Source organism: Drosophila obscura, unplaced genomic scaffold, assembly GCF_018151105.1.
Source record: "Drosophila obscura isolate BZ-5 IFL unplaced genomic scaffold, ASM1815110v1 contig_28, whole genome shotgun sequence".
NCBI lineage: Eukaryota > Metazoa > Arthropoda > Insecta > Diptera > Drosophilidae > Drosophila > Drosophila obscura.
In genome coordinates, this window is record NW_024542815.1 from 738,924 (window position 1) to 755,000 (window position 16,077).

The window sequence follows — 16,077 nt, forward strand, 5'->3', positions numbered from 1 at the left end:
GTTAATTCAAAACGACTGTTGTAGATTTAATCGTTAATCGGTATATTTGATCGACTTGGAGGCAGAGTGAAGCAACCGTTGATGATTCGAGCTATCGTCTAAATATGTACAGATTATCGCATTCAATAGCCAAATATTCACAGTTTTGGGCAGCACAGCCCCCCACACCACTCTGATCCACTTAGCCACTCCACCCCTCTCCCAGACAGAGAGTCCGTCCTCTCTCTTTCTGTCTCTCTCCACACGAATGGAATATGGATGGTATGGATGGGAGAGGGGGGTTGGGTGGGTGGCAGATGGGCTGAGCAAACAATCCTTGCCGCAATTTAATAATTAAATTAAATCACTTGCATAATAAAAAAGACGTTTATGGGGGAAAAAAATGTAATTTAATTGAGTTTAATTAACTCGCTAGGGAGATGACGACAGCCAACAAGGCCACAAAGATGATGATGAAGATGGTGGCACAGTGGGTGGTGCAAACAAAACCGCAAGCGACCGAGAGACAACCATCTCCATCTGCTCCTCCTCCTTATTTTATGTCCCTCCTGCCTCCTGCTTCTCACTGTCTCACTGTTAACTCTTTGGACCAGGACCTGGAGCTGGAACTTGAGGCAATTCCGAGCCAAGGTTCTCTTCTCTTTTTTTATTATTTTTTTTTTTTTGGTTTTTTGATAAAATATTTATCGACAATGCAAACAGAAATGGAGACAGGACTGAGACTGAAAAGAGAGACACGAGAAATTTGATTGGGTCGCAGCAGAGAGAACTAAAGGGCCGGGCGGAGAGTGTGGCTTTTTATTAAACAGGACAAAAGGATACGACGCAATGCAGTTGTCAATGACAGAAAATGCATTTTTGATGCAACGAACGAAGGACCAAAGGACCCAAATGGTCCAAAACGGAAACTCGCTTCGAAAACGCGGGAAAAGGCAAGAAAGCTCCACTCACATGGGATAAAGGCAAAGCTTTAAGCGCTCCTTTAAAAAGCTGCAATTTTGGGGTTGATATCAAAGATATAGTACAGACTATTTAAGGAGTAACATGGATAGAAATTAAAGCCATTAAAATCGTTGCATGCTCATAGAGCTTTAAGAAGCTTTACGCAAGACAAGATTGGACTCCAAAGTAGTATACATTACAAATACGAAAAAAAGCTCTTCATATCAAAGTTCACAGCTTTCGAACTAACAAACTTTCGAAACTCTCAACAGAATTAAACTGTTATAAACATCCTTAAAGCTTGAAATGTTCGCCGTTTGCACCGTTAGAAAGCTCAAAAGCTGTACACTGGCAGAAATGCTCATGTGTCTACTAGAGCGCATTCCCAAGGAATCAAAAACAGACAGAATTCCAGCGGAATGGAATCAACGGAATAGCTTCGATGCGTAAGTTCGTATATATAAGATATAATTCGCTTTGGCGCTTACCTTTGCCATCCTGTGAGAGGCCATCCAAGTTGTTGGATGCATTCCCACTGCCACTCCCACTGATGTCGGCGGCCATCTGCATGGCCATCGATGTGGTTGCGGATGTGGTAGATGTGGTAAGTGCACCGCTTGCCGCGGAAGTGGACATAATGGAGGAGACGGCGGAGATCAACAGCGCGGCAGTCGAAGTGGCGGTGGCCGTTGATGAATTGACCATGGATCCAGATGTTGGTACCGACCCAGTCGCCGCGGATGATGAGGATGGGAGCTTGCTGATGTCCTTGGCATTCGCATTGGCATTGGCCTTAATGTTGTTGCTGTTGCTGTGGGGATGATGAACTTCGTTGGCTGTCATCTCGCTGTAGCGCATTCTCTTGGAATCACTGGAAAAGGCATGAGGATTAGGATTTAGTTTCAGATTGGACACTTTTTCTACTGTTGCTTCACCTGGCATCGGAGAGCAGATCGTTGCCGGCACCCAGGCCCTCCACCTGAGCGGCCTTCAGCTTCTGGCCAAGATAATTGCCCGCCGTGGTGGCCGTCGTCAATGTGGGCACACCAACTCCAGTGTGCTGCTCCGTCGATGCCGTCGAGCTCGGAGGCAAATCAAAACCACCGCTGGTTGCAGTCGATGCTGGCGTATGCTTGACGCCGATTTTATCGCCGCCCGTTGCATTCGTCGACGCTCCGCCAGGGACACTGGCTCCGGCTGCAGATCCAGTTCCAGCTGCCGCATCTTCGCTGCTGCTGCTGCCGCCGGCGGAGGAGGAGGAAGCCTTCACGTTGGCCATCACTACGCTCTGGTATCCGGGCTTAAAGCCGTTCAATGTCACGCCCACTGGGGGTGTAGCAGCAGCTGATGCTGTGGCTCCTGATGTGGCTGTTGCTGTTGCTGGATTGTTGGCGCGTTCTCCGCTTGCTGATAATGGAGTGGAAGAGGGAAACGATTTATAATCGATAACATTTAACGCTACATCGATTCACAGCGGTGACACAATTACACTCTATATCGGATATAATGGATTATCTCTTTATCTTTAATAAAGAAATCTTACAGGGAACTATATTGGTTTTTTCGATTAAAACTGAATTGAAATAAACTGACCTATCGATTGTTGGATTATTCTCTAAAGATAAGGAAACCACATTTCAAGTTTATTACATTTATCGATTTAAGCCGAGCCAATCGCAATCGATAAATATCACTGATTAAAACTATTAAAACATGAAAGTCTTTCGATTGTAATTCAATAAGAAATCAATTAATAGGAACATCCCTTTTAATCTGTATAAATCGGTATCCTTATTATTATATTCCATCGTAGTTCGATATATGTGTGTACATATGTGTGTGTCTGTGCCATTCGATAATATGTAATACCCACCATTGTAGACCTCCGCCTTGGCAGCCTTCTGGCTTGCCTTGGCCTGCGGATCAGAGGCGGCTCCTCCAGCAGCGCCCGCTTCCGCCTTCGCCTTGGACGAGGCGGCAGCCACCGCCGCCGCTGCAGCCTCCGCCTTGGCCTTGCCTGTGCTTGTGGATGTTGTCGTCGCAGGAACTGCTTCCCCAGCTCCAACAGTGGCCCCAGACGTGGCTCCTTTGGCTCCTGGCTTCGCTGAAGACGCTGTCGCTAATGATGATGATGATGCGGAGGAGGTGGCTGAAGATGTAGATGTAGCAGCTGCTGCAGCTGCTGTTGCTGCTACTGATGCTGGGGCACCTTCCGTGGCTGCTTTGGCTTTGGCCTCACTGCTGCTGTGGCTGATGGTGCTGCTACTGCTCGTGCTGGTGTTGTTAGTGCTGCTGCTGCCCGATGAGATCTCTGATGCGGTGGCTGTTGCTGCTGTTTTGGCGACATTCTTCTCGCTGCTGGCGCTGGTAGCCTTGGCGGCCAATTCTGCTCTTTCGGCGGCTGCCAGTGCTACTGCTGCTGCCGCTGATGTTGAGGGCATCGCCGTAATAGCAGCTGCTGCAGCAGCGGCGGCGGCAGCGGCTGCCTTAGCCACCTTCTCGCTGACGACAATGGCCTCGACCGCCTTGGTGACGGCGCTGGCCTTCTCGGCGGCACTTTCGGCCGCCTTGGCGGCATCGGCAGCAGCCTTCTCCGCGACCCGCTCCCGCTCAGCGGCCCGTTCGGCACGCTCGCGCTCCGCAATGGCCGAGGAGCGGCCACCGGACTTCTGCTGTTGCTCGCGCTGCAGGCGGGTGGTAACGCCCGTCGTCAGCGAGTCGATAATGCACTGGGGCTGGGCGGCTTGAGCTTTGGCCGGGTTGCGGGAGCTGCGCGTGCGCTGGCGGGACTTGCGGAGGAGCTGCTTGTAGTTCTCCTGCTTCTTGCTGAGGTAGTAGTAGCGGACGCAGTCCTGCGGGGACTTGCGGTCGAGGCTGGCGGCGATCACCCCGAAGTTCTTGGGGTGCTGCAGATACTTTTCCTTGAAGGTCTCCTTCTCGCCGGCGGTCCACAGGTTTACGGCATTGTGCTGCTTGTAGACGGTCGACATGTCCTCGATGAGGCCGTTCTCGTTGTGGTACGCGCAGTGGCGCTGACGGGCGTCATGCATAAGGGGCGGTATGACCGCGTAGGAGCGCATCTTCTTGTCCTCGAGCGCCTGCTCCTGCAGCCCGTCCATGATCTCCTCCAGATCCGCCTCCGACTTGATGCGCGACCCGACGCGATTGAAGCGCTCCTTGTCCTCCCGCTGCTTGCGCAGCTCCGTGAACACCTTTTCGAAGAATTCGCGATTCTTGGCCTCGCGCGCCTTCCGCTTGGCACTCGCCTCCGCCCGCTCGCACCGCCGCTGCCAGTCCGCCTGATCCTTGGCGTACTTATCGACCAGCGTTTGCTGGTGCTGGCACCGCTCGACCTTTATCTTCCGTATGTGCTGCAGGAGAGGCGTCTTCACGTGGCTGTGGTGATGCTTTATCAGCAGCGCCAGCGACTCCACGTCCAGCGGTTGATTGTACAGCGGCATATAGTGCTGTTGCTGCTGCTCCCCGCTCTCTCTCGCATCGAATGCAAATCCAGCGGCACGCTGCAGCATGGAATGTCGATCTTGGGCCGTCGCTCGGTTCGCCGCATAGATCTTCTCGGCCAGCATTTGGCTGCGCATCGACAGATCCACCACCTCCATTCCCAACACGCCCTCATCGTCCTTGTCCTTGTTGCTGCTATTGTTGTTGTTGTTGGCAGCAGTTGTGGTTGCCGCTGCTGCTGCAGCACTTGTGCTGGCCACAACGGCAGGCGGCGGCGCCAGTTGAGCCTTCTTCTGCTTTAATTGGGTCGCCCACTCCATCAGGGTCTTCTCCTTCTTCCGCAACGACTCCATGCCTGTCTCAGCGGACTTGATCTCATTGTCCACCTTCTGGATCTGCATGAGGAGGTCCTCCTTTGCGGTGGTCCGACCACGTTCGTCGATGGCATTATCGCTGGGCAGCGTGGGGGAGATGGCCTCCACCTGGAATACGAGAAAAAGATAGAGAGGCTATTAGTCCTGCGTATCTTGCGAGGGGAATCTCTCGCTATCACTCACCTGTGGGTGGTAGGCCTCAGTACTGCTGGCAGCTGCGGCTGCTGCTGCTGCGGCAACTGCCGCTGCGGAGGTGGACGGTCCTGCGGTTCCTGCAGTGGTATGGATACTGCTGCCACTGCTGATGCTGCTGCTGCTGCTCGGCACTGCTGTGGACACCGTCACCGTGCTCATGCCCATGCCCATTCCCGTGGCCATTGTGGTGGTGCTGGACGAGGGCGGTACACGTGACGAATTCGGCGCCGCCGAGGACATCTGCGGCGGTATCGTTTCCACCTTGAGCTGCATTCCCATTGGCCCACCGGCCATCACGGAACCTGCTGCTGCATTTGCACTGCCTCCTGCTGCCATTTGGCGGTGAAGCTCGTGGCTGCTCTGCCGCTGGCTGCTGTTCATCTGCGCCTGCATCTGCGCTGGCGAGGATCGCTGTTGCTGGTGCTGCTGCTGTTGCTGGTGGTGATGCTGCTGTTGTTGATGCTGCTGGTGGTGATGTTGCTGCTGAGCCTGATGATGCTGCTGCTGCTGCTGCTGCTGGTGGTGCTGCTGCTGCTGATGCTGTTGTTGATGCTGCTGCTGCTGCTGGTGGGGTGATGGCAGGTGATTCAGGCCACTGGGATTCCCATCGCTCAGCCGCTGCTTCTTGTATGGTTGCTGGCTGCCACCTCCGCCTCCTGCCCCAAAGGGTTCCGACTGCTGCTGCTGGTGTTGTTGCTGCTGCTGTTGACGCTGGTTTACCTGTACCGCTGCCACGGCCGCTGCTGTGGCATTGGTTAGGTATTCGCTGGTATACTGCAGCGCCTGTGAGTGGGGCATGATGATGCGTCCTAGATTTCCCACCATTATGCTGCCTCCGCCGCTCCCAGCTCCACCTGCACCCGCTCCAGGGCCTCCGCTGCCTCCTTGCTGCTGCTGTTGTTGCTGCTGCTGTTGGCTGGAAACGGAGGATCCTGGCTGATTGGGATAGTGGGACATGGCCTCCATGACCAGCACCCCGCCGGACGGCACCTGGACCACTCCGCTACCACCGCCGCCGGCATTGGAGCCGCTACTCGAGCCCTGTCCTGGACCAGGACCCGGACCCTGGCCCGGCTTACCGCCAGCGCCGGTAGCCACTGCCGCCACCGCCGCCCGGGCTGCCCGCTGGTACTCCGGCATGGCGGCCTGCTGCTGCTGTTGCTGCTGCATTTGGGTGAGGCGTGTGTAGGGATTCTCGCGGTAGGTGGGCGCCGGGGCGATGCTGAACGCCGGCTGCGGGATGAACCGATGCTGGGGCGGGGGCGGCGCCTCGCCAAACTTTGTGTAATTGTTGACGGCCGCCGCCGCAGCAGCCGCTGCTGCCGCACTGCTGTTCCCAACGGGTGGACCCGAACGGGGCGGAGACAACGGACTGGCCGCGGTACGCGAGGACTGCTGCTGCTGGTGGTGATGCTGTTGCTGCTGGTGGAGGTGCATCTGCTGCTGCTGGGATGTGGGTGGTGGCTGCTGCTGTTGCTGCTGGGGGGCATGGTGCGACTGCTGCTGCTGCAGGTGTCCCAGACTCTTGGCATACTGCTGCGACTGCTCCAAGGCCCTGTACGACCAGTGGGGGCGGAAGGAGAGGAAAAAAACAGATTATTAAATTTATGCTTTAGAGAGAAAATAGGCGGGGAGAGGATATGGATCTGCTGATATTTCTACTCTCTAGTCTCTCTCTCTCTCTCTCTCTCTCTCTAATCGAACATATTACGCATTAGCAGTACATCTTATGAGCCCGAGCCCCCAGCCCAAGATCATGACAGTTTTCTGCAAACAAGAAATGGTAAATGCGAATAACGTTGATTCGTCGTACGGGTGTGGTGGTGTATGTGGCAACCCTGGTCAAGCGTAAGCCCCTGTACATTCTGATCAGACAGCGCAGAACCAAACCAAAAATAAGTTAAACTAAGGCTTGACCCCATTTTTCGTGGCAGTCTAAGATAATCGGATGATCGTATTATTGAATCAAGCATACATACATATGTATGCTTCTTCCCTTCCCCCCCACCCCTGGGAAAACCTAACCACCTCTCGGCTCTAACGGTTAAATTGAGTGACGCGCCGCATTAGCGCGCGTTAATGGAACGGCACTTATTGAGGACACAAACCCCGGCCGGCATCATACATGCTGCAGGTGTGTGCGAGAGATGCGTCATTGCTGTCCTTGTCGTTTTCGTGCTGCGAACATGTTTGCTTCGAGCCGCTAGCTAGCCGGTCCAACCTGCAGGGGCGCACACATGTTGGCAGTCGAGCATGTTCGATCGAGTTCGAATTCTGCGAGCGTGGGCAGCGACGCCAACAGCAGTTCGTTCTCAGGCAATTTTCGTCATTATTTAAATTCTTTCTTGCATTGTTGCTGTTTGTTTTGTTTTAAAGCTAGACCCTGGGTGGGGGAAACCCGTTGCAGCGACGCGTTTGAAGCGAGAGCGTGATTAACGTGTGACGGGTTTGACCCGTACGTCGTCGCCGCAGCGTCTCGACCTCATGCATCGGCCAGCACCAAAAGCAGCGTGCGACGTCATTTGCACGCATTATACACGCACGCACACATACAGCCGTCAGCCGTTCTCGCTCTCACTTATTAATGTATCAAATATTAAAGACACCGGCTGCGCAGTGCGAGGGGTGGGGGGGTGAGGATGTGGTGTGGTGTGGAAGGATTACTACGGTCTTCAGCAGCGTTGCCAAACTTCTCTGCTTAGAAATGATAACAATCTCGGTCGTTCTCCCTCTTTCCTTTTGTCAGTGTGTTCATTAACCCTTGAATGGCTGTGTGTCCTTGGTGCGGCCGAGAGATGTTGCCAAACTTCAACAAAAACATAATTTGTTACCTGCTTTGTCTCTCTTTCTCTCTCTCGACCAGCGTGGGATTTAACCCTAGGAAGGCTTTGTAAATAGTTTTCATTGAAAATGTAACTTTTAAACTCCTTAAACCAAGTAGTGCCATAAAAGAAAATTTGCGTTTACTGGTGGGCGCCCAGCGTTGCCAAACTTTACTATCTTTAACACTTATATGGCAAACACGTTGCCAGCATTCAATGGAAAGAAGAAGGAAACTTTGTTCAATCTTCTATTTTCACATAGAATTAATATATTTGGGGTTTCTTGGAGTCAAACTAATGGGATCTATGGCTCCACAAAAATCTCTCATTTGCCATAATTGCATCTACGAATCACGTTTTTTTTTCCTAAAATTTTGGCATTTACAAATGCCAGAAGGTTGTGTCTGAGTGCCTTCGAGGGTTAAGCACGAAATACAGAAAGATACATATGCAGAAAATAGAAATGAGTCAATCATCAATCATGAATGACCAAGCAACTTCACAGCCAGCCATTCAGCCCAGGGCCAAGCATTAGCCGGCGGAAAAATCAACATTCTGAGTCATGGATAATGAGTTGGCCAAAAAATATTCTTCCATAAATAAGAATTTGCTTTTGTTTCTTTATTCTTCGGCTTTGCCGTCCATTCTTTCTGCTTATTCCACTGCTTCGCTTCCTCCACAGTGATTTTTGCTTGCTATTCTTCATCTGCTTAATAGCTCTCTTCTGTCACTTGTTTTCCGCAGATGCCCTTTTTCATTCAAGCCCCGCGAACTCTTTTTCTTTCTTCTTTATTCTTGATATGTATTTCTTCGTCTTTTTGAATGCTTCTTCTTTTTACTCCTTCTCCTGCTTCTTCTTCGTATTCGTGTTCGTGTAGATGTTTTACCTGGAAAGATAAATCAAAGGAGAGAAATTAACTAATTTTATTTAAAGAAACCGAAAAAAAAGAGTTTAATAAACAGAAAAGAGAATGCGAATGGATGGGGAAATATATGGAAGCTGAAAGAGGGAATAATGTTTTCAAATTGCTACTATTATCCCATCATGGAATATAATCTGCAAAAACTTTTTCGGAGTCTCCAAAAACTTCTTGAAGATTCTTCAAATGTTTTTCTATTTCTTTTCTCATTCATTCATTCTACGCTTTTACTTTTCATCTCTCGTTTTTCTTTCATATTAATTTGTTTCCCTACTTTTTACTCACTCTTTGCCACCCTCTCTGTCCCACTGTCTCACCCTCTTCCACAAGAACTTTAAGCTCGCAAATAATTAAAACTTGAAGAATGCTTTTTGCTGCAACTGTAACTGTGTGTGTTTGAACAAGTTGAAAACATACAGCATATCAGAAGATGAGAGTGAGAGACACAACGGAGAAGAGTGGCAGAGAGAGACTTAAAGGTTATCGAAAGAGAAGGATAGAGAAGAGCAAAGAAGAAGGAAGAACGAGAGCATTCGAGCAAGCAATGGCCGGGCGGGCTCCCTCTATATGTACCGTTATGTGCGCACCAACACACACACACACACACACACATGCTATATATACATATGTATATATGCATGCAAGTATTTGACAGCACATGTGTTTGTTCAGCATCATCCTATTCCCTATTCTGTTCCATGTTCCAATCTCTCTGCCTCTCCGCCTCACTGTCCACCCCATAGCAGCCACGCCTTGTGTCTGCCACGTCTGTTCATTCGTGTGGCATACATACATAAAAACATAGACGAAATAAGAGGAAAACCTAAAAGAAAAAAGCACACAAAAGCAGCAGAAGCAGCAGAAGCAGCCGCAGCATCAGTGGCAAAAGAAGTAAGAAGAGAACTCACAACAGAGAAATAAATAATATGAAATGAAAGGAACATAACATAAAGCAAAAATAGAATTAATGGAGAAGCACAAGAAATAAAAACAAAAGCAATAGCAATAGAAAAAGCATGATATATAAGAGAAAAAGACTCTATCCCAAAAGAAAAAATAAAAAATAAATAAAACACGAAAAGCAGAATTAGCAGAGGAAGAAAGCACAGCAGCAGAAGAAAAATTAACAGCAGAGGACGAAGCACAGAGCAGAGCTCTGCTCTCCTCCTCTATCCCCCTACACTGCAATCTTTATCTCTCCATGCCTCCTGCAGGTCAGTTCCTCACCCTCGCACACACCCACACTTTCCACGTTTTTCTCCCCCATTTTCTCTCAGTCTATCTTCCACCTTCTTCTTCTCTTAAAATGCAGCAATGCAGAAAGAACAAAAAAAAAGGCGCAACTTTTTTGTATTCTTTTTTTTACTATCGATTTTTGTTGTGTGTTTTTTTGGCCTTTTACAGGGCGCTGCCTTAAGGGCCTTGACAAGGAATGGGGGGGCAGGTAGAGAAGGAGAGTGAGCAGTGAGAAAAGGGAGGGTGGGGTAACAGCCTTGTTATAACCCAAAAAGTGAGACATGGAGCAGCGGGGGAGACCGAGACCGAGACAGCCGCATTAAGTATGCCGTCGTCGTTGATTATAATTCTCTGTTCCCTATTTCCTTCCTCATCGCTCTTTCATTTCTCCTTCCCCAAACACATATTCCATCCTTTCCTTTCCTTTCCAAATTCGTGTTCTCTTTCTCTTCATCTTTAGCTCTACGCTCCGATTTGTAAGCCAGCTATTAGGCGCACAAACTTTTTACCAGGACAACGGATGACGAGGACATCGAAAGAGAAAAAGAGAGGTAGAGAGCGAGAGAGGGAGGGAAGTTTAAAAACAAACTTTTGCCATTTCTCTATGTCCTTCTAGCTCACTCTCTCCCCTTCTCTTGCCGTCTGGATGTGTCTGTGTGCCATTAAATTTGCAATGTCCCCGCGTCGGTGGAAATTTAATTTGTGCTTCCTGTGGGAGCAGGACGCAATAATAGACACCAACAGAGACAGAGTTGGGTGGAAAGAGAGAAAGGATGATACAAGGAGAGGGAGACGGAGGCGGAGGCGGATGGCAAACACTTGTCCCGTGGATCAGCTGTTTTCGCGACGCGTACAACTTTTTTCCAGCCAAAAGGCAAAAGCGAACTCTGGAGAGTTTTCAATTTCAGGCCACTCGAAAATGCTGTACTTCAAAACTTTACCAGGGGATAGGGGCTGGGTTGTGGATGGGTTCCGTTTCGGATAAATCAAGGTTAGAATTGTAAATTTGTTTAATAATGCACAGAGAGTTCACCCCACCCCCGTTCCTTAGAGAACATTTAAAGTGTGGAAGATGCCTCTCATTGAATCGTTTTCCAGCCCACAGAACAATATTTAAAGGGGGCTGTGTTGTTCTTTAAAATAGGTGAAACAACAGTCATTGAAGTAAAGATTTATCGACAACCAGTAGACAAGAGAGTGTAACGAACAAAGCCATATCTATTGGAATATTAAAGGCTTAAGGGATTCCCTTTAAAAAGGATCCCAAGAGTAAATTTCCGTATACATTTCTGCATTTCGGCATTTCCCAATACTTATTTCTCGCAAAAAACTTCCACCAAAAACAGAAAATCATTCTAGAAATAATTAGCGTAAAAATTAATTATAGGCAAACAAAATTAATAACCAGTTCAAAATCGTGACAAAAACAGAAAATGTGACATAATTATTTTGTTGTTTTTTTTAATTTAATTTTTTTTCGATGGATGATGTCTACGTGTCACATGGGGTGGCGGCCCCTTCTCATATCGAATATTTCCTGTATGGATAATACATATATGGATAATTCCCCCACGCAAAATGAAGAGCAAATGAGATTCAAGTGGCGCTATTTATAAGGGACCTTGATTTCCCTTGCAAGGCCACACACAGCCAATGGATACTGAACACTGAACGGAGGGGAGGAGGAGTGGACATTCATTTTGGAGGCCAAAACAAATCAAATCAAAAATCAGTTGCAATCAATGGATATTGCGGAATGTTCGTTTGTCCATGTCCATGCCCATGCCATGTGTTTGGATTTCCTCGAACCTCCACTCCCCCACTTCCAATCGAATATTAATGAGGTAAAAATTGCATTCCACACACACATATTTGCATTTGCATTTCCCCATTTCCCCGTTCTCCCATTACCCCCCCCCCCATCGACTTTTTTGAACAGCAATGCAATCAGCCATTCGAGTGTTTGTGTCCAGCCAATTCCCATCGACAGACGACAGAGGGAGGGACGGGACGCCTGCCTTAGTAAATTATAGCAACAAAGAAAACCAAACAAAAACCAGTCGTTACGCTGTGATACCCTCTACTCCTATGGCATCGGGATCGTTAAATCTTCCTTTTGGCCGTTACATACACCTACACGAATCTGATATACCCCACTTTGAGTACTGTTTAAGTACCGCCTATAAATAAAAAACTCATTGCTGGGGAAAAACAGGAGGAGGGGGACAACCACAGCCAACAATCTGAATACCTTAATAACAAAACAACAACAGAAAATGATTCATCGAAAACAAAACAGCAAGGCAGGAGCAGACCAGACTTCGACTGCGACTATGACTATGACTATTATAATGACGATGGGCGTATGCACACGGTACACAGTACACAGTGGAGGGCATGTAAATAGCACAATGAAACACTTTCAAAATGGGATATCGGATGGCAATGCTCAAGTTCCCCTAAGCAAAAGGACACATGAATAGAATATCCCCTAAGAATTTCCAACCAGGAGACCGTCTTCTGGGGTTGGTTTCCTTTTTCTTGCAATTCTTATCAGCTCGTCTTCAACTATTATTTTGACTGCAATTGTTTTGATGGCAATTTTCATACAAGAATAGCGAGGGCTTTTCCCCGTCTCTAATTACTTTTCAAACGCGATTTAAACTCTGCCCGCAGTCAAGGACTGTGAATAATGCAAAGGTTTTCAACAAACAAATAGGCATTCAAGAATTCATGATGGAGAAGCAGGAACATCTATCTATCTGCCTCCTACTAATGGGGGATTAATTGTAACTGCTAGCCTCCCTACCCCACGAGAAAGGGGAACCAACTTTTAATCGATAATGTAATCAACTTTTGTTCGAAAGAAACGGCAAACCTAAACCAGATATTTCTGGAAGAAAAAAGTGCTTGCTGTTTTGCTAAATACTCTGTCTACTCTGCTCTCTCACATTCTAGTGTTTGGGTATGGGCCTATCTTTCTCTTCCGTCACTCTTCATCAGCGGATCGCTGGACCTCCTCTTCCACATTCATATTTGTGTGTGGTGTGCGTTGGTCCCCTATCTACCACCCTCCCCTCTCACCATTTCAAGCGAGTGCTTTCGCAGTTCCATGTTAAAATTAGCATCTTATTAGGGACTCCCTACCTCCATTCTTTTGGGGAGCAGATCATAGAGAGAGAAAAACGAAAAATGTACACCCGGACAAATTGGTCCCTCCCGCTCTGCCACTCTGCCGTTCTCTCTCCTGTGTACGTGTATGTGTCCCTTGTAATTAGAGTAAATTTTGTTTGTAATTTTCTATATTCTTCTTACCATCTACCCCCTCTTTCCACCACCATCATTATCACACATTTTTAAGAGTGCAAATTTGAAATACAAAACCAAAAAAAAATTGAAACGAGAACAAAGCAAATTGCAGGCTACCGTTATAGAACGAACAGCTGTAAAAACAGCAGTGGGGGGGAGGGAAATAATGAAAGAGAAGAGCCACCAAACAGAGAGGAGGAAGAGCATTGGGGGAGCTGTGGGGGAGCTGTGGGGGGTAGCAGTAATTTTAATGTTGTTTGCAATTTTCTGATGATTGCCACGTGAAATGCGACACGGCCAAAAGTGGTTTGTTTTTGCCGCCACTTCAGTGCTCCACACTCCACTCTAGACCCCATTAACCGTAAATCACTCTGCGCCTGCCTCTGCTGAAAGATGATCTGCGTGAAACTCGACTGGGAGTTTTTCAAGTTATTCAAACAAATATTTAAATAAATATTGTAAAACGCGGAAATGTATTCCGGAGTTTTGCCGGGGGATCAGAGGACATTCCGCTGAATGCGGAGATTTTATATAAATAAATAATGCCCCGTACCTTACGATAAATACACCTTGCTAGAAAAGTATAAAAGAAAATGAAAGAATGAAACGACAACGAGAGAGCCATGGAGAGTGAGAGTTTTAGTGCAGGGTAAGGTTGGAAGGACACAAGGGAGTGTAAAGTGTTCTGCTCCCCAAGAGCGGAAAAAGAAACAGCTGATCAGGAGCATTTATTCTCAAAGATCGCAATAGATCCTAGCGATAAGCAACACAAAGAGGGGGAGAAATAAGAAAGAGGTGTCTTTCTTAGTGTCTAAGCGAGAGAGCAAGAAAAGAGCGCTCGGCGAGGAATACAAAGAAGGTATGCAGAGAGAGCAGCGATATCTCTCTCTCTCTCTCTCTCTCTGACCCACTGGTATAACTTTCTGTACATTGAACTTTTGCTTCATCCACACACGTTTACGTCTATGTCTCTGCGTGCAAATGAGAGAGAAGGGAGCGGACTGTAGCGGACGTAAGTGCAGGGGGCGGTATCGGGCAGGGGGATCCCTGCTGTTGTTGGATTAGGTGCGATTTATTGCACTCTCTTCATTCCATTCTGAGTTCCCATGAAAATTGTTTCATCATAAACAATTGAAAGAAATAAATAAGTTGAGTGTATGCCTGAATGAGTGGTCACGGAATGGAACGGGGGAGAGCGGTAATCAGAAAGCGGAGAGGAGTGGAGAGCCTTATCTAATCAAAGTTGTAAAAAATATAAAAAAAATATAAATGAGAACACCCCCAAAAGACATCCATTCTCAATTTCCCTCCCCCACTATACCCGTATACATATATCGTTCCCCATACGCGCCAAAACGGTGCCATGAATTAATCTGTTGTTTGCCGCTAATCTAATCAAAAGCAGAAAAAAGACAACAACAACAAAATACACATAAAAAAACGCCAATTACAAATCGAAAAGAGCTACAACTAAAACAAATACTAATAATAGTACATATATGTACATATGTACATCATAATAAAAATAAATAAAATAAAAACGAGAAGGAACGTTGTGAGTCGCTTTCTGTGGACGCGACTTTACTCTTCTACCCATACTCAGTCAAGATATAAATATTTGAGCTCATGATTTTACATTTTGCATTTTTTTTTTGTACATCTGTCATCTTCACCTACAATGTAGATTATACGTCTACAATGTAGATTTTACATCTACATCTTCTCCGCAAGAGCTCGCGCATTGCACAGGACAAAGTGTGTGCGAGCGAGAATTTGATTTAGATAATAACCGTACTCTTATTTTGCGGAACCTTTTAAGCTTTGATATACGAGTACTTCTTGAAAAATATTTACAGTTGTATTCAATTTAATAGTAAGTGTTCAAATTGAACAAGTGACACCTTTCCAGATGAACTGGAATTTAATTGGAATGCCTTTTCATGCGTTAAATACCCTGCTGTCTGAAAATGCAATTGGGGAAGGGTATACCAAAGAGGGAAACAGAAACAGAGCACTTAATCGCTAACACTATCTAGACCGTCTGTCCGTCTGTCCGTCCGTCTCTCTTTCTGTACATATGCATGTATATGTGCTTTGATAACGAGTATGTGTGAACGGAACGTGACATTGGTCAAACACACAGATACAGCAACAGAGAAGTGCGCGTTATCAATCAATAGACTTGACATCCACTCAATGCGGAAGAGAAGCGGGACAGTGAACAACGGACATAAGAAGGCGCAAGGGAGCCGCAAATGCAGCCAAAGAGAGAGAAAGCGAGAGAGATATGGAGAAACGGGGACTACTTGGCAGAAAACCAAGATAAAAGGCTTGGAGTTGGATTCTTTAGATTTTAGGGATAATTTTGTTGAATTAGTTTTATATTTTTAAGAACCAAAGGCTAAAGTTGGAAGTTCCTTAGATTTGTAGCGTAAAGAAGTTGCGTGTTAATTATTTACCATTCCAAAGAAATATTTCCCATCACAAAAAAAAACTGCGTATCCTTTCGTGCTATCCTTTTTGTTTCTAGTGGTGTATGTAGTGATTCGATGGTTCCTGCGGATAATTAGACGTACATATCCTGAGAATACGTCAGTCCAGTCCGTATGACGGTAAACGCTGTGAGAATTTGAACAAGTGTGGCATGCCCCGCCACATTCCGTCTGGGCTCTAACAGTAAATTATAGCTAAGTCTGTGGCCCAGGGGCAGGTGGCCGGCGAGGGACAGGCGTGACTCAGTACCTACTTTGTGTGTAGCCCTGTGCGTGGGTGTGTGCGTGTATGCAAATGAGAGTCTTGCTTGAGACTTCTATAGGC

General features: G+C 47.3%; 1 protein-coding gene across 1 annotated transcript in view; it reads right to left on the bottom strand.

Moving 5' to 3' along the window:
• The window catches only part of LOC111070054, a 61,203-nt gene that overhangs the window by 23,728 nt on the left and 21,398 nt on the right, over window positions 1-16,077 (bottom strand). Inside the window, 4 exon segments of the mRNA XM_022360353.2 lie at window positions 1,431-1,813; window positions 1,878-2,349; window positions 2,816-4,886; window positions 4,962-6,528. Coding sequence (XP_022216045.2) covers window positions 1,431-1,813; window positions 1,878-2,349; window positions 2,816-4,886; window positions 4,962-6,528 — 4,493 coding nt within the window.